This window comes from Hippoglossus stenolepis, chromosome 16 (assembly GCF_022539355.2).
Source record: "Hippoglossus stenolepis isolate QCI-W04-F060 chromosome 16, HSTE1.2, whole genome shotgun sequence".
Classification (NCBI taxonomy): domain Eukaryota; kingdom Metazoa; phylum Chordata; class Actinopteri; order Pleuronectiformes; family Pleuronectidae; genus Hippoglossus; species Hippoglossus stenolepis.
In genome coordinates, this window is record NC_061498.1 from 14,738,751 (window position 1) to 14,757,479 (window position 18,729).

At 41.6% G+C, this 18,729-nt stretch overlaps 1 protein-coding gene and 1 long non-coding RNA gene across 4 annotated transcripts; both read left to right on the forward strand.

Moving 5' to 3' along the window:
- Positions 1-2,181: 2,181 nt before the first annotated feature.
- On the forward strand, positions 2,182-6,080 carry LOC118123666. The gene is made up of 3 exons (XR_004698617.2): positions 2,182-2,266; positions 3,715-3,816; positions 5,557-6,080. It is a non-coding gene; the product is annotated as an uncharacterized LOC118123666 (long non-coding RNA).
- A 690-nt stretch (positions 6,081-6,770) lies between these two features.
- Positions 6,771-18,629, forward strand: stard3 (StAR-related lipid transfer (START) domain containing 3). Of its 3 annotated transcripts, none has more exons than XM_035180825.2 (15): positions 6,771-6,917; positions 10,097-10,335; positions 10,418-10,495; positions 10,806-10,883; positions 10,988-11,041; positions 11,465-11,582; positions 11,679-11,780; positions 11,893-11,948; positions 12,035-12,127; positions 13,209-13,271; positions 15,314-15,409; positions 15,493-15,572; positions 15,644-15,748; positions 15,869-15,962; positions 16,300-18,629. In XM_035180825.2, the coding sequence occupies exons 2-15, from the start codon at positions 10,123-10,125 to the stop codon at positions 16,420-16,422; spliced, it is 1,353 nt and encodes a 450-aa protein (XP_035036716.2). In that variant the 5' UTR covers positions 6,771-6,917; positions 10,097-10,122; the 3' UTR covers positions 16,423-18,629. The 3 variants fall into 3 exon arrangements, with proteins under 3 accessions (XP_035036716.2, XP_035036717.2, XP_035036720.2); XM_035180826.2 differs by lacking the exon at positions 6,771-6,917 and adding an exon at positions 6,924-7,245; XM_035180829.2 differs by lacking the exon at positions 6,771-6,917 and adding an exon at positions 9,709-9,962.
- Positions 18,630-18,729: the final 100 nt, after the last annotated feature.

Below are 18,729 nucleotides of genomic sequence, written 5' to 3' on the forward strand. Positions count from 1 at the left end.
ATCCATTAAATGCTAACAGAGACAATATGCCATTAAAATGTTTTTTTTTTATCCTGCAAAACAGCTTGACTTAAACTTAGGGACACAGAATGATAAAAGTGGTGTTGGATGTGGAGAGAGAGAGGAGGCAGGTTGTTGATGGGGATGTTAAAGTGAGAGAGAGGGGCAGCTCCAGCTGTATTTTCAGGGCCTCGCTGTTATTTTCGCCCTGCACATGGCAGAGGGATTTGGACGGCGGAGAGCATGTGGATTTGGCCTCGGGGCAGAGTTGAGCTTTGGCACGGGCTGGAATGAAGGAGATATCTGCGGTGGATGTAGAGGAGGAGGAGGTGGAAGGGGAAGAGTGTAGGTGGCTGGAGGGGCTTCGTGGGCAGAAAAAGAGAAGAAGGTCAAGGTTGAGCACAACCGCGTGAGTCCAGAAACACATTCAACAACAGTGTGTTTATCCCGCCAGACGGAGCGAGCTGAACATGCCAACGTGTTATTTATTCACCCTTTCCATTGCGGGGGTGGACGAGGGTTAGTCTGGGTGTTTGACTCTGCTACAAAGCCACTTCTGTCCAAAGCAAGGCGAAGTGAAGTGCCGCCCCCACATGCCTGCAGGTGGGGGCTTATTATTGCGCCTGTCAGAAAACATGAGCCCTGAAAGGTTGTGGTTTTGGTTTTATGACAAAACAAAACACAGAGTGCTTAGTCTGGAGAAATTAAACCGTTTTCACTCACTCGCTGCCATTTGATCTCGATCCAGTGAGGTTGTGTAAGGTGAAGTGTGTTCGGGCCGGAGTTGTGCAACGTTTCAGGAGGAATGTGTAATAGGCTCTGTTCAAGAGGGCGACTCACTACACTTCTATCCTTTTATGAAACATGGCTGAGAACGTTTTGTCCTGTGATCTTTTATTTAAGCCTTTTGTTAAGAATCAGAGAAGCCTCATTTAGCATTGAAGGCACCGTGTCTGAGCAGGATATAATTAACATAGGTGCACCCCAGGGCTTTTGTTCTCCATCTAAACAAATATATTGCATATTCACAACCTGATCTCTGTACAAACACACTTGTTTGGTTTGTGGTCACTCTGTGTACTAACGCCATGACAAAGAGCTGATCGGCTGGTGTCAGGTCAGCACCAGGAAGACACACACAGAGCAAAATTGCTTTGGCCCAGATTTGGCCCACACGGTCACACTGCCATCCGGCCCACATGCCGCGTGGCATGATGGTGCTGTAGTCTGGTCCACTCCTGTTTGCCAGATCTGGGCCACAAGTAAGCCTTAGCAATACCGCATGTCAACCAAAGGTGGCCCAAATTTGTTTTGTGCTATTTGGGCCACTTTAGGTTCACATCCAGATTACACTTTGCCTGGAGCACAATTGTTTTGGGGATATTTGCAATTTTACAAGTGGGCAACTTCAGTTTCCCTTCCATTTTGTCTGGGCCACAATACGACCAGAAGTGCCGCATCATGGAGTGGATCCCATCTATGCTTCTTGTATGCTACCTGAAGTCCCATCTTCTTTCATCTACCGGCAGTCAAACAGGACAGGCAAGTGGAAAAGATTTTTAATGTTTCAGTCAGAAACTTAGTTTTAAATTTGTGACAGAGGTAAAACCATTAAACACTGGAACACTGGTGGGAAATATTTTGGGTTTTTCACATATGCTAAAGCACTAAGGCAAGAAACCCAATGACAGTGAGTTGATATAATATCCATGAGGATAAAAAGACACCTGTCCCTCAACGCCAGTCATTTTGGGAACTTTAAGTCCAGATTATGCCAATAAATACTTCAATGATATTTTGCTGCCCTCTCTGATTGAAAGTCAGTTCCATATTATGGCCTGTCTCTGAGACCACAGCAAATAAATGAAGACACGCGATGGTTAAAACAAAGAGATTTTATTTAACAAAGTAGTAATTCTCCTTTAACTTAAACAACAAAAATTGCTAATTCAACTAATAGGGCAGGCAGGAGCTAAATGCCAGTCCAACAAAAAGAGAGAATAAATTAATAATACAAGAATTAAAACTCAGAGGAGGGAGCTCATCCAAATGCCAGGATGAGCAGTGGCCAGCTGCCTCCACTTCACTGATGGCCTCCAGCTCCACCCAAACAGGAAACTGCATCACAACACAAGACAGGACACACACACACACACACACACACAACAATAACAACGCACACAGGCCCTGGCAGAGGCCCTGAGGCCGTCATGTCTGCTTCTGACTTGCGTCACCTCTGAGCATCATGTCAGGTTGTTGTGAAAAGGTGAGCTCTGTTTTGCCACACCTCACACTGACGTCAGATTGCCCTGCAGTACACTTACACAACATTTCAGCCGCACAAGCAGACATCAAACATCATTTCCTGCGGGTCTTGCGTTTCTCTTTGAGGAAATATGTGCTGCCACTTGGCATTTTCTCAGAATTTCCAAACTATGTCGCTTTTGTATCGTCATGTGCTGACCAGGGCCCGGCGTCTGTTTGCAATTTCCAGGTTTGGATGTTAAAGTTTCTTCTATTGTCGATTCAACTTGTCCTTGTATAACTTATTGTAATAAACCAAAAAGAGTTCGTTCCACAATCCCGATGAACAAATCTTCGAGGACAAGCCAAGATAAAACTAGAGAGAACATTAAAATAGTCAAACGCAGGCTGAAGTGCAAAGTCTGGCATGGTAAACAGAAACAGGAGGATCAGCTGAGATCGGAGAAGAAGAGGCATTTAATCTCCAAGAATAATCACAATTCTCTGGCAGAATAAAATGCGTCTTTCAGGCTCAGTTTGAGAATTTACTGGGCAAAGTAAACGCAGATAACTACAAAGAAAAAATAATAAAAAGAAAAGAAAAAATCTGGGGCTTAATCACATTTATTCATGAAAGGTCCTCAGACGTTGCTGGAACAGAAAACACAGAGACAAACGAAACCTGTATCAATTAAATTTGGTTTGCTGCACATTAGAATAATTATAATAATTTGCAGTAAAAGATTTTAGCATGTGTATTACTAATACAAGAGACTGGAATCATCAATTGTATTTCACCGAAAGTTCAGTAAAAACAGAAAGACCGCACTGAATATGCATAGCCGCTGGATTAGAGCACCAGAAAATCTGATTTAGGGCATCAGCAAATCCGATTGTTTAAAATTCAGACAACAAATTCGGTTCTCTGGGAAATCCAACAATATTTACTCCCTGGGGGGGCCGACATGTCCCGTCTGCTCATCATCTTTAGCTATACCAGAGCAGTCAGGGTCAGATTAGAGTCAAATGTGAAACTGCGGGTCGTCCTGAAATCTGGATATGCTGGTAACTGTGAAAATTTGTTTTTTAATCTTTTTATTTATCCTTTATCTAACCATGACGTTCCAATTGAGGTACGGAGTCTGTTTCCTGTTCAAGATGGAGCGCAAATGAAATATAAAAGTTTAATAATTTTTCAAGCAGAGACCAACACATAAAAAACAGACTTAAAAACAAAGAATAGATTAAAGCACAAAATAGACACAGAAAACATGTGGGATCAACGGCAAAAATGCATTATGGGAAATAAAACAGCACACGTTCAGACAAGCTACCTCAGCATCATCTTTTAAATCATCTTTTTTGAGTTGTATTGCTTTATTTCATCAACTGTCTTGCTTTGTTTAAATTTGTCATCACACTGCATGTTTTTTCTGTTTTTACGTGTCTTCCTCTACCTGCGATCACCAGAGACGTCAGCTGTCAAATCTACAAACTCTGATGCGTCATTGTAAAACTTCCCAGGACAGTTTGTCTTATCAACAAAGTGACCTGTTGCAGAGCCACTCACAGGTACAATAAATCGCTTTAGCTGGAAAATAAATGTCTTCAGTATATTAAACGGATAAATGAAGTAAATTACTTGAATAGAAAGACGCTTGTGTGCACCTCAGTGTGATGTTTCCAATGCCCCTTATTAACTTCATTAATAGTTAATATCTTGTAATGTTATGTAGGAGCCACTCTACAAAATGTTTGTGGGTTTGAATCCCCCTGGGACCGTGTCTGTGTTTGTTTGTTCCTCCAATTACCTCTAATATGTCACTTGCTCTACTCGTGTTGCTGCTTTGTGTATTTACAGATATGGCTGGAACCCATCTATTTGTAGTTCCACGTGCTTCTGCTGCTATTTTCATCGGGCTTCGCTGTGTTTGTATGTGCTTGTTCCAGCACGTCATTAAATCGTTGAACAAAGAGAACACAGAGTTTGATAATAACTTTATCTGCAAGTGCAGGGGACATGCTGTACAAAATATGTGACATGGGCATTGTACAGACCACACAAACACACACACACACACACACACACAGATACACTGTAGACACTGAACCAGCCCCAGAAACAGATTGGGAAGAAGTGTGTAATTCTATCTGCTCAGAAAGGGGGCCATCTTGTACCATGTGACAGTGGCTATGTCAGGCCCCTCAGACCACCCCTCAGTTTAAACTATAAAAACCAAACGCAACCTGAGTGTGCATCCTGAATTAAGTATGGCTAAAAACAGGAAATGAAAAAATCTAATCAAACAAATATCCCCGTTAGAGTCCACTCCAGAAACCCCTCTCTCTTTCACTGCACCTAATTCTCTCCACCTGCCGGGAGCTGCGGCAGGTAATAAGCTGATACCTTCACAGGGGATTTCAGGGACAACCATCACTGTAAGAGGTGAAACTGTCCATTAATCTGGATCACAGAGAGGCTTTGTGCCGTTGGAGCAGGTGTCCTGATAATTCTGTTGAGGGGCACGAATGAGGGAGGGGAGATGGGCACGTCCCTCAGCACCTCCCTCGACTCCTCGCTCCTCTCCTCCTCGGATCCAGTTATGTAACATGCCATCACACAATAGGCTCTGTTGGTATGAACAGGGAGCTGCACCTGGGAGAGCTGCACTAGTATCATCCATACTGAGGTTGCATTGTGTTGTGTTGGTGATAAAAGAGACAAATCCACCATCTGCTGTGCTGATGGTGCAATTACAATTTAGGATGGGCTGTCATGGACGCCAATAATTTAATAATTTAATAATTGATCATCCGCATTTGTTTGTTAGCTGACTACACAAAGATTCTCCATGAAATCTATCTTTATAGATATAAAGGGTCTTTTTAACATTTTAAACAATTTCTCAGAGAGTAATCAATGAATCTTGATGAGAAAAAGCAAGCACATTCAGGGGACTGATATTAATATGTGTGCTAAATTTGGTGCAGATACAAATAAAAATCTGAATCTAGTGAATTTAAATGTGTTTTCGTAAGGAGACTGTTGGGCCTTGTCAAACACAGCTATAAGAAATTGTGTGACTTCCTTTTCTTTACCATGATTTCTTTTTATTGACATTTTTCTCATATTTATTGTTTATTGATTTATGCCCCTTAAACAAGTCCCCTGGATGTGCTTTTATCAATTGATTTTGAATTGTAACGAACTTTGCAAAGCAGAGTTACTTAAATGAAACCCTGCTAATGTTTCAGCAGCGTGGCTGTGTGACTAACCCGTTGTATCTGATTGAAAGAGTTTTTCTTCAACAGGTCGTGTCTGCTGCTTCACTACACACAAGACGTGTCCCGAAAGGTCCTGAAAAATGTGACGGAAAAAAGCAGACGAACGGGAAGAGGATCAACTCCTCGGCCGCACTGTTGTCATTGCACCATCAGACACCCAGGAACCAAAATCTGTCTGGAATGTGTTAGGACAGCACAGTGAATGAGGGGATTGTCAGACAGAAGAGAAGAAATATGAGGAAAAGAAAACGAGAAGGGACAGAAGGGAAAATAAGATTCATGAGACAATAGTTATATAGGCATCAGTGTGGCTCCTATCTGGAGATCAGCTAAGAGTTGCATCCTGTATAATAAAGTGTGAACGTGTTCAACTTTCCTGTTTCAAGGTTTCAGTATCTCAGAACAATTACACATGTGGAACCAGAATGAATCCTTAAGGTACGAACGGGGTCCTGTGCTCTTGTCTTGTTCGCTGGTCTCGAGAGCTGAAGATTATTTTATAGCCCGTCATGGTTTGTACGCTTTATGTGCATGAGATACAGTATATCAGACAGCATATAGGGAAAATGTCATCAAAATAAACCCATCACAATAATGTTTCTGCTTTTCTTTGTAAATATTTATTGCAAAACATTCCGGCAATGAATTGTATAATCGGATTTTTAAATTTATTTTCATCAGCAGCCAGACTGACTCACCAAAACCACTTAAAGAGCATATTACAAAGATTTCAGCTTCTCTTCATCGGTTCCCAGTCAAGTTTAGAATTGATTTTAAGATTTTATGGTTGACCGCTCTAAACTTGCACCTAATGAATTTCAGATTAGTTCGTAACCGGAGGTCCTCAGTGAAGGCCTCATTCCACAGCTGAGGACCGAGACCCTTTTCCTTTAGGACCCCGACTCATTGGAACAGTCTCCCTAATGAGATCCGTCTGGTGGACTCCTTATCCTCTTTGGAATCTCTCTGTAAGACATATTTTGAATAAATAAAACGTCACCTAAGTAAAACATTTCTAACCTTTTACTATAACAAGTTTTTTAATTGTATTTATCCTGGCCCTTATTTTACTCACTATTTTACTCATTTTAGAAGAATGGTTTTGTTCTTGGTTTAATTGTTATAGTTGGCATCCTACCCCATGCATTTTTTTAAACGGTGACTGATTCCCTCCTCTGTTTTTGCTTTTCTTTCTCCGTCCTCCACCTAACCCACACTTACATGAACACGAAAGGGGATGTAGGTACCCACTGGGGCCACTGGGAGCGAGGTGATGTCGTTTTCGCCCTGTTGAAGAGCGGCAGTGATTCATCTTGTTGAGATTCTTCGTCTTTGACAGCGCAGACCCGGAAGACTTGCTGAGCGAGGATGATGATCCGGTAACTCGTGTGAGTTTTAATGTCTGAAATGTAGCTTTTTATTAGATATTCTGTAACGCGGAGTTAAGTTAACTACACGTCCTGCTTCTCGCCGTCATTTTCGAGCGTGACCAGCAGATGTCAGTTTCTAAAATACTGTCCGTGTTCCCTTGTTTTCACGGGGCAGCCTCACAGTTAGCGAGTGAAACTAACTTGCACAGAAAGGGAAGATGAGTTAGCCGGTGGAAGCTAACCGAGGCAGCTAGCTACCCTGGCCCTGTCAGTTCGTCGTTTTCTGCTTTCGTCTCGCCCGCGTCTGTTGACAGGAGATACAAACAAGAGTGTGGCAGCGACTTCGGTGAATATTTCCTGTTTGTCTTCCGTGTGTGTCTCCATTAGCCGACGTGAATTAGCCCGTTAGCTGAGAGGCGAGCAGCGTCACTTAGTTTGTTTACCAGACGAAGTGAAGGGAGAAGAGTGTAGTGGGGGGGTCTGAAACTACATTTACCAATATTTGATTCTTCTGTTTTTAACATGAATTATAAACGTTTCTACAATGTCACACGGGGGGTGTAGTTTTTTTTGCGAGGTAAATAAATAATCTGGAGATGAACCATGATGCCATATGCCATTAAGTTTATTGTGAAGAAACACAGCGACTGGTCTGGATTCACTGGGTCAACAACAGTCAGGCTTGTTATTGTGCCAGGAATCTGATGTTATGGAGCAAGTATCCTTCAACTGAAATATACTGAAGAGTTCTATCAGGCTGAAAGAAAACAGTGTTTCTAGTTAGATCCAGTCCTGCACCGTAGGTCGAACCCCTTGACAGCCATAGATGTGTATTTGCTATGTATTTATTTGCTCAGAGGATACAAGATATTCTGTATAACAGAGTAGAAGTATCGCTTGTGATCTGTTAGGGTGCAAGGTTCATTTGATTTAACTTGAAAAGTTTCTGCCGCTTGTCACTTTTCTTGGACGTAATGAGTGAAGCAGCTGCTGTGTTTCTGTTGTTTCTGTTAATGAGCGCCGTAAAAACGTACAAGGGATATTCTCCATCTTGTCCTATGTTCTAAAATGGGACAGCGTTTAGTTTAAAAAGTCATAGAGGCAATGATGTCTGATCTACTGAGCCACATGGCTTTCATAGTGCTGCCAGACAAGCCAGTAGCCAGTCAGATTTACCTTCAGACTCAGCTTACCCTCAAGTTCAGCCTGTATCATTGATTACAAGGCCAAAACACTTGAAGGGATAGTTCACTGACAACTGAAAGTTCATTCATTATCTACTCCCCACTATGCCGATGGAGGGGTGAAGTGTTTGAGTCCACAAAACACTTCTGGAGTCTCAGAAGTAAACTTTGCAGCAGCCGAATTCAATACAATTGAAGTCAATGGTGACCTAGACTTCAGACGTAATAAGACAACAGAAAAAACATAACATGCCTCAATACTGCTCCTGTGGTGTCATACATGTGTCCGCAAGCCCCGACATTTATATTCGACTCGAAACAAGGTCATTTATCCCAAGTTTTTAGCCTAAATGATATCTTCCTACAGGTGCATTCATGGACCTGAACACACCATTGTGTAGCTAAGTCCGCTACCTTAGCCACTTCCGGTTGACTTTTAGGCCAAAAACACAGTGTAAATGGCCTTGTTTTGACACCACACAAGCAGTATGGAGGCATGTTATGTTTTTTCTGTTGTTTTATTACGTCTGAAGAAGAGGACACCATTGACTTCAATTGTATTGGATCCTGCTCTAACAAAGTTTATCCCTGAGACTCCAGAAGTGTTTTGTGGAATCAAACACTTCACCCCTCCATCGGCATCGTGGTGAGTAGATGAGTGAATTCTCATTTTTCAGTGAACTATCCCTTTAAGAACGCTAAGGTGCACAACTGAAGTTATGTCCCTAACACCTGCTAACATCTACTGGTAGTTGGTAACCTAAATTGTGCAGAAGACCTCCAAACGTACAAGAGATATTAATCTCATTCAATTTTTTCTTAACTTGATATTGATCCCATCCATCCGATTGATTTGAATAAAATAAAAATGGTAGGGTGATCAAATGACAGGGTTTCTGCAAGTTTAAAATATCATCATCTGATCTTTAAGCCTTAAAAAGTCCTAATTATGTCAAATTATTATGTGCTACTTTAAAAAAACTAATAGGCAGGTCTTAATTATGTTAATGTTCGTTAAACACTTCTTTAAGAGAAATGTTTTGGTGGCGTAGTTTGTAACATCTTGATATTCCTTCATATTTTTCATACTTGATGTAGGTCTTGGATTTTATTCACTAAAAAGTCTTAAGTTCTACTTGTTTAAACCTGCAGAAACCCTGAATGAAAACTCCGACATAAATAAGAAGATATCAGTGAATCAATAAAAGCATAGAATATCTGGATAAAGTAAAAAATGGTAGCATTGCACAGAGAACAAAGTGTGATCAGGCACGATGGGTCTTTAGAAATAAATGGATTGAGGAGGGAAGATCTAAAGTAATGTTGCAAATCAAAAGTGATGTTGTGGTAAAAAAATGGAAAACGTGTTTTACAGAATTCAAAATGTTAAAAAAAGAAGAATTCTGGAAAACGTGTTTTACAGAATTATTATCAAAATGTTAAAAAAAGAAGAATTGTGTGTATTTCTGGATATTAAGCCTGGTGAAAATGGCCTGTGGTGAGGTGTGGATGTCATGAGACTGCAGCGAGAGAAGTGTTCGCTGCTCTTATCTGTTTCTAACTTTGAAAACACACACACACACACAGGGAGAAGCAGAAGCAGAAGCGTGTGAGTAGTGCAAGTTCATCAAAATAAACGGAAAGACAGTGATGCATTATTGCATAATCACGGAATAGTTTAATTGTCCTAATATCTGAGCTTCAGTCCATCTTTTTGGCTCTTATTTTTTATCTAGAAAATGTTTTGATGATCAGAAAATATGCCTTAATATTCAGAACATAAATGTTATCAGTCAAGAAACCTATGATATGTTTTCTATTGTTCAGGCTCCACTGTAGCACAGCACACTGGAAGGGAGGGAGTTCCTTTCAACTTTCAGTGGGTTTATTATGATTTAAGCTGTTTTTTAGCCACGTTTTTACATGTTCTCCTAATTTTTGGTTTGTACAGAAGGACAGTGTTGCTAAATATATCCAACACAGCCCACCGATTTTATCTGTCGCTCGTTGCAGGGGGAGTTTCCTGTCTCACCGCAGGAATGCCGGGTGGCGAGTACGGGGAGCTCGGGGCCAGTCTCCCAGCCATCGCCTCCCTGAACGCCTCCTACTCTACATCCATGTCCATCCCGTCCCCGTACCTGTTTGTACCACCTGCTGAGCGCAAGGTCATCTCTGACGTCCGCCGCACCTTCTGTCTCTTTGTGACGTTCGACCTGCTCTTCATATCGCTTCTCTGGATTATTGAGTTGAACGTAAGCCCTGACTTTGGTGGCCACCATGGTTAAGACTCGGTTTGACTCTGATTTGGATTCTCCTCCCTCTATTCTTCCGCAGATCACCAACAACATCTGGACCAGTTTAGGAAATGAAGTTATCCGCTATAACTTCCGGTCTTCCTTCTTCGACATCTTTGTAAGTGGGCCAGTGCACGTCTGTGTACACATAACTGGACTTCAGTTTACAATACTGGCATTGTTATTGATACTCATTTGTGTGTAGAGCTGATCAGGTTCTCAAAGCGGTCTCCCCTGAATGACCAGTTGTAGCGAACAGATGCTTATATTATCATGTAGCCCGAGGGGTTAGTATCTGCATGAGATGACAAGCTTGGTCACATGTCTGCATTCACACACACAAGAGGAGAAAATGTTGATAAAGTCAACATTTCTGCAACATGTGATTGTCCCTTTTTATCTTTTCCTCTTCCTCCTGCTTGTCTCAGCTTCTCGCCATCTTTCGTTTCCTGTGTCTACAAGTGGGTTACGCTGCATTTCGGTTAAAGCACTGGTGGGTAATTGCGGTAAGTGAGCTTAGTCACGCACAGAGAAGAAATACTGTAAAATCCCATTTTCTCACCGCTCGACATAAATCACACTTCACAGTCATCTCTTTCTTCCTCCACAGATTACCACTTTAGTGACCACCGTCTTCCTCGTCGTAAAGGTCATCGTATCTAATGTGAGTGTGACACTTCTACGTGTGTGTGTGTGTGTGTGTGTGTGTGTGTGTGTGTGTGTGTGTGTGTGTGTGTGTGTGTGTGTGTGTGTGTGTGTGTGTGTGTGTGTGTGTGTGTGTGTGTGTGTGTGTGTGTGTGTGTGTGTGTGTGTGTGTGTGTGTGTGTGTGGTGCAATGACAACTTCAACGTTTTCACTTCTGCTTTATGCCAGTAATGTTTTCTCTCGTGATCTTGGGATAACTGTTGTTCTATTGTGTTCCATCTTTTCTGTGAAATATAGTTTTATAGCTCTATGTACTATTTATTTGCAAGTAAACTAACACAAAGAAGCAACTCCCCGTTCCGCTATGGAAGTCATCATAGCACTTCTTGTCCTTTCTAATGCTGTGCAGCCTCGGGATGACATAGTTTCTGTCTCTACACAGCTGCTGTCCCAGAATGCCTTTGGCTACGTTTTGCCCATCACCTCTTTTGTGGTGGCCTGGCTGGAGACCTGGTTTCTTGACTTCAAAGTGCTCACGCAGGAGGCAGACGACGAAAGAGGTGGGAGCCGGACAAGTTCGAGCACAACTCAACAAAAATCTATTTCTCCTATTTAACTGTTTTCACTCTTATTCTTCTTTTTTTTTTAAACCTCAGCCTACCTAGCAGCGGTGAACGCGGCCTGTGAACGGGCTCCCATGATCTACCCCCGTGCCGTTTCAGACGGACAGTTCTACTCCCCACCTGAATCCGTCGCAGGTGACTTGAGCTTGTATATGAGTTACTCTTACATCAGCCTCAAGAACAGTCTGCTTTATTCCAGCTTGTATGTTTCCCGTTTTGAGTTGTGACCCTGAACTCGTGTCTGCAGGCTCTGAAGAGGATCTGGATGAGGAGGGTCTTGGGCGTAGAGCTGTCACCACTCAGGTACTTGTGTCAGTGTGAGAACTTTTTATACTCTCGCTTTTCTTTACCTGATGATGACGGTCATTCTCTCTTTCTTCACCTTGCAGGAGAAGGAGTACGTCAGACAGGGTCGCGAGGCCTTGTCGGTGGTCGAACAGATCCTAGCCCAGGAGGATGGCTGGAAATTTGAAAAAAACAATGTGTGTGTTTAAATTTGCTTCGTCATATTTGATTTATCCAAAAGATACACGTCTTCTCTCCTCCTATGAATATTGACATGCCATCTGCCAGTCTTTACATTGATGAGCTGATCAAGATCCAACCATAATGCAGGATTGAACAACCCCCAAATGTGGTCTGATCCAATCGCATTCTTTTACACCTAGCATTAACATATGGTTTTAATACCAGGGGCTGTGAGGTGTAAAGTCCAGTTTCTTATCTCTTATGCTGGCTTCACACTAGAGGATAATTGGGCAGACAGACAGTTGTGGGGGAATTTCTGATTTATGGCTGGTTTGAACAGATTAAGACGTAATCTTAATTTTACTGACTGGTAAGGAGTCTCCAGTATTATTTTTGAATCCTGTAGCGTGAAAGGAACAGTGATAGAATATTGAGCAGAAGCCACCAATAGCCAAGGGGATATGGACAACAGAGCATAGTAACATTAATATTTATCGACATCACCATGGAAGTGGAAAGTCTGAGAATTTTAAAAATGACTTGGTTTGATATAGTTTGACAACCAGAAAGCTTTCACTACTGTGAATTCTCCAGATTATTATGCATCTTTGTTATGGTTCTTAAAATAACAAATCTACAGGATCCAAATTAAGATTTATGTTGAAAATATTATTAGATTTTATATTCTCAATCTGTATTGACCTCAAATATCTAGAATCAATCAGTATGGAACATTAATGGTTTTTTTCCACATCCTGTTCTGTAGCTTGTTTCAGGAGAAGCAATAAGAGTGAAAAATGGACGAATCCAAAACTAGAACTTTCTGCCAGAAATATGCAGTTGTTAGCATATTTTTTCAGGCAAACTAGATATGTTAGCAACCAGATCTATTCCCAAATTTACTGTAAAACATTGTTCACCACAGAAATGTTGTTCCTCTAAATGTAGTAATCATAAGAATGCCAAACCCGTGATTTTTAAGTCCTCACCAAAGATATAGTTCTGTATTTTGAGGGAGTGAGTTGTCCTTTAACTTCATTCTCCTTGAAACGAAAGCAAAAGCCTTATGACACTAACTGTCTTTCCTCGTGTCAGGACATGGGAGACTCTGTCTACACCCTGGAGATTCCCTTCCATGGAAAGACTTTCATTCTCAAGGTACGGCAGTTCTTTGTGTCTTCATTGTGAAACTTTGTCCCATGAGAACCTCAACTCCAGCAGTCAGAGGGGACCCACAGAGCTGTGCATATTCATCCTGTTAAGACATGCCATAAATATACGTTGTGCCTCCATAACGTTTTTCTGTTTTACTACTGCCACATTAATGAGCGGATCAGGCTGTCACATTCCTCTATAACACTCAGAACTAAATATGTACACTGTGCAGGCATGGACATGCATGTACATGGCCAACCTCTAGAGGGCACCGTGGTGGAGTGATCAAGACAAATGGGTGTTAAATCAGATTTTACCAAAGGAACCCGTTACAAAGGAGTTCATTTAGCATGTGTGATTTCTCATAGAGGAATTCACAATGTTACACGATGCTCCATAACTAAAGGCTGTTTGAAGTCAGTGCTCCGGTTTGACACTGGACACGTATAACTTCATTCAGAGAAATATCATCAACAAGCGCGGGCTGGTGGCTGGCAGGAAAAGTTCAGGAAAATGTCTGGAGCAAATGACTCAAACAAATGCGTTCTCAGATACAGCCCCTCCAGAAAATAAGTTCTCAGAAAAAGAAAATCGGAAAATCTCTTTTGGTTATTCAAAAACATATCTGCAACAGATACTAGAGTAGTTGGTAGTTACTTACTAGTTTTTGACTTACTGTAGTGCCCCTGTTGCCAATAAAAATAAGCCACCATGGTTGCTGATTGATTGTTTGTTTAGATGCGTGTGGTAATGGCTGTGAAATGAATGTTCTTTTGTCTAGGTTTTTGGAAAATAGACTTTTGACAGAGAAACTTTTTTTTGTGGAAACCCTGTCGATTGTAGGTAATAAATCGCCTTTGTTTTGGAAACCGGACATTTCGTAATTTTTGCACGCATCTAAACAATCAATCAGCAACCGTGGGGATTTATTTTGAGTGGCAACGGGGTCACTCAACTGACTAACCTATAATAAAGCCACATTCATTATTGCAAGAGCAATGATATGACGCTTGAAGTTGCAGTATTTAAGGTCAAGAATGTTCGACTCTAATGCCTCGGCCACACTGAGTGTGTGTGTACAGCACGTGACGCTGCGTCGCTGATCTGCTGCGTCTCGCGTGCCCCTGTAGTTCACAGGCAGCGTGTCTGCTGCGGAGCTGTTAAATGAGGTTCCTGTTGTGACTTTTTTTATTTCCTCGAATTAAAGTAGCTTATGTTCCCAACTAAATACCACGACTGAACACCACGAAGCCGTGGATCTTCCAGTCCTGCAATTATTTCATACTAAAAACCTTTTTATAACAAATACATGGATTCAGTCAACAGAAATGCTAGAGTGTTCTCACTTTGGAACAGGAACTTTTGGAAATATTGATTTTGAATATATTTATTTATACTATAATATATATTTTTGTAATCTATTTTGTATGTTTATATTTATGTGATATATTCAACTGATAGACTATGAGATAGATATTTTTTTTACTTTGTATTTTGCTGTGAACCACATACGGAGAAAATGGCCAGGACTCAGACTCTCTAGAAAAGCATGCGTGGCTCACGCGGACAGTGTGGCTGCTTTAGACGTTCTGCAACACGCATACATTCTGTTTGGAATGGGCTCCGGTGGTTTTCTGTTTCTCTGTCCCTGAGTTCATCTCACCAAACAGTTGTCCACGAGTGCAGTTTGTCTTGGGACAATATGATTTTCCACCAGGATACTGATCATGAACACACATGAGAGGTGGTTTAAAAATGGCCTTCACAGGCTAAAATTTGATTTTAGAAATCCATAGTGATAACCTCATCCTCTGGGGATCAACAAAGAGGAGACTTCGCCAGAAAACCAGCGTCAGTGGCTGGATTTATTTGAGTTCTGACAGAAATATTGAAAACTGGGCTGGAGGACAATTGATGTTATCACTTGTAGTTTTTATCACATGATTTCCACTGTATTTTCTTTTCTTTTTTTTTAAAGCGTGACCAACATTTCCTTATTGATGTTGACATGCTGTCTTTTGATCTGTTTTGTTGTCATTGTCCAGGCTTTCATGCAGTGTCCTGCTGAGCTGGTGTATCAGGAGGTGATTCTTCAGCCAGAGAAGATGGTCCAGTGGAACAAAACAGTTTCCGCCTGCCAGGTGACCTGTTTTTAAATCGTCTTTGTGTCTATTTGAGTATTTTTCATCATCATTTTTAACACTGCTTCCTTCCTTCTCCTCAGATCCTCCAGAGGGTTGACGACAACACACTTATATCATATGACGTCTCTGCTGGAGCAGCGGGGGGAGTTGTGTCTGCCAGGTATGTCAGCTCAGCATACAGCCGGATACAATACGTCCCTTGTGTCCACTGACTGATTCTTCTTCGCTTAGGGACTTTGTTAACGTTCGACGGGTGGAACGCAAACGAGACTGCTACCTGTCTGCGGGTATGGCAACTGACCACGACGCCAAGCCCCCATGTGGTCGCTACGTCAGGTCAGAACATGCCTCTGTCCAGGCAACTTGTCACCGATGCAGTAGATCAATTTAATAAAACTCCAGTTGCGTTTGGTTATTTTTCTTTAACATCTCTTGTCTTCTTATTGCTGGCCTCAGGGGGGAGAACGGTCCTGGAGGATTTGTGGTCCTCAAATCCAGCAGTAACCCGTCAGTCTGCACCTTCATCTGGGTCCTCAACACGGACTTGAAGGTGAAAATGTGCACCCTGCAAAAACTGTAGCATTTCTTCATGTTTATGTCGAGTGCGAGTCGTCCGTCTGATTAAAGAGAAGTCAAATTGGATTTGTCTGTTTTAAGAAAATGGGTTGCTGAAGCTGCAAATAGTGGATGCAGAAAAACAACTTAATCATATAACTGCTTATACTAGATTTACAGAAATAAATAAATTATAAGTATATAAATTCCACAAAACGAGGAGCCAAAGAAAAATTAAAGATTTGAGAAATAAACCGAATGCATTCATGAATGTAATGTGAGTGGGGAGAACAATTGAAACGTACTTTTTTGGGCTTGTTTTGTCTCCTCAGGGTCGTCTGCCCCGCTACCTCATCCACCAGAGTTTGGCCGCCACCATGTTTGAATTCATGTCCCATTTACGCCAACGTATCGCTGACCTGCGGCCCTCTCTCCGCTCCCACCACCACACTTAAAACAGGAGAGACACCGGACTGTGCCACAGCTGGTTGGGAGGTATCACTACTGGGCTTTTGTATACGTATATTAAAATCAGCGGAACACGTACAATGGGCATAGCGGTGCTCTTGTGACGCATTTGAGCTGAAGGGATGTGCCATAGTAACTGGAAAGACTGCAGCTGGAAGCATAGGAGATGTGAGACATGTGACCACGCATTCACCACATTTCAGTCACATGAGAAGAGGAGTAATTTGGTTTTCAAAGACGATGTTCTTCTTTATCGAAGCTCAACAATGTTGTTGTTTTTTCTAGTGTGATCACGTACATATTTTTGAGAAGACCTGATGTTATTTGGCCCCTCGCTGTACGAGGAGAGCCGTTTTCTGAAAGCATCACTCACACAAGAAGACCTGGATGGAGATGGGTGTGATTCTCACCGTCTGACGTGTTTCAAAATGAAACTGATGCAATGGCGTGACTGAGCCTTATCTTCCTGCGCACACTGTTAGCCATTGATTTGCTGCTTTTTTTTTTGTGTGTTTTCACTGCAATGTTATAAATGTTTCTCTGGTGCGCCAGTCCTAAAACGAACACACACTTCAGTCACACCTTCAAGAAACGTGTCATTTGAAGAAACACTGTGATATATGTTTAAGAGAGCACCACTAGAAGAAGACGCCACTTACCCACCCAGTGAAAGCCTCTAAGGCCGTTTTCAGATATGAAATTTGAGTTGGGACGTTTTCCAGAGTTTGCCTTTTACATATGAAGAATGTAGCAGGAGACTGTCAGGCACTTTCTCAAAACCAGAAAACTCTGGAGCGTTCAGGCGAGGGGGGGGCGCCTGGGTAGAGAATGCAGCTGGCAGGACGTGATGTGTATATTCCGCTGTGGAAATTACGTGTTTTTGTTTACAGCACATTGACACCAAATCACTTAACAGCTCTCAAATCTTGTTTGTTACATTTTTGTCGGCGTTCTCTGTGAATGGCACCTCTTTTTCATGCTGAGATATTTGGGTTATTTGTCTTTTCTTTATTTCAGTTTTGCATTCGTGGCGTGTTAAAAACATCTTCAACACGCCCTATCGCTCGACATGCATTGTCACACGGGCTCGCTCTGACATTTTGCTTTGTGGCTTTTAGGAAAAGTTGTAGAAATGTCTGCCACAACTGGCTCAGGCAGTCGCCTTCTCACATGCAGCCCCTCCAGAAGATTTCTGGAAAATGTCAGAGGTCCAGTGCATGTCTGAAAGCAGCTTTAGTTTGACAGCTACCTTTCTTCAAGTGCAAAGACTTGTTATCTAATCAACTTAAATCTAATCAGCTATTACTGAGGGTTTCTCAATACTGCTTTTGTGATGCACTTTGTCATTTGAAGTCAAACCAGGAGGCTGTTAGTATGTGATGCAAATGCATTATCAAGCTCGATTAATACTAGATGATGGTGCTCACACATCGTGATGCTGTACACGCTCTCAAGCTGTACTTTTGTCCCATTAACCTCAAGTGGCCTTGTGGTAAAAAAAAAAGCTGAGTTCATTTATGTCATCAAAAGTTCTGAATGTGCTGACATTAGTACTGGTCTCCCCTCAGGCACAGTTTTTCTATCACTTCTTACATTATGATTATTGCATGTTAGTTTTGCTTCAAACATCTGTATCTCAGTGTTATGATGGACCTCAGAAAATCTTTTTATAATTTCAGAAAACCTGGTCATAGGTCCAAATCACTGCGGAGTTGAACCAGAGTGAGCAGAGCAGGAAACTTCCTTTTGAAGGAGCATATTTTATGGGTGTTAACGAACCGTGATGAGCACAACACGGTCACCTTCTGACTCGGAAGCTGTGTCCACCATCTGAAACGAGTCCTTGTCCAAAGCGTGTGGTAATTGAGATTTTTCAGTTTTAGCTATTTATCACATGGAAGGAATGTTAAATGAAATGCTTTAACGATATCAGTGTTCTGGTGCCTTTTTATCACTCTCCCCTCACGTCCTTCACGCTTTTTCTTTTGCTTTACTCTGTCATGTCGATGTATGCCATATTCACATGAAACATGCTTACATTACTCAAGTTTGTGTCTTTCTTTTTAATAGTTTTTGAATGTAATTTATCATAGATCATTCATCCAACATGTTAATTTAAACCGACAGTCCAACAGTTTTTATTGAGTCTTAACCAGTGTCTGATGTTTAATAAAATACACAAAGTCATGATTAAGTTCTGCCTCCTTTAACTTACACATATAACCTGTGGATCATTAAAAAACATCTCGCTGCATTGATTTTCTGCTGTAAGCTAAGCTGTTGTCTGTTCGTCT

What these genes read in the sequence shown, in the direction of transcription:
- stard3 (XM_035180825.2), top strand. Translation starts at nt 10,123, where the DNA reads ATGCCGGGTGGCGAGTACGGGGAGCTCGGGGCCAGTCTCCCAGCCATC. An exon ending in TCTGGATTATTGAGTTGAAC is followed by an intron (nt 10,336 to 10,417) that starts GTAAGCCCTGAC and finishes ATTCTTCCGCAG; the next exon opens with ATCACCAACAACATCTGGAC. An exon ending in CTTCCTTCTTCGACATCTTT is followed by an intron (nt 10,496 to 10,805) that starts GTAAGTGGGCCA and finishes TGCTTGTCTCAG; the next exon opens with CTTCTCGCCATCTTTCGTTT.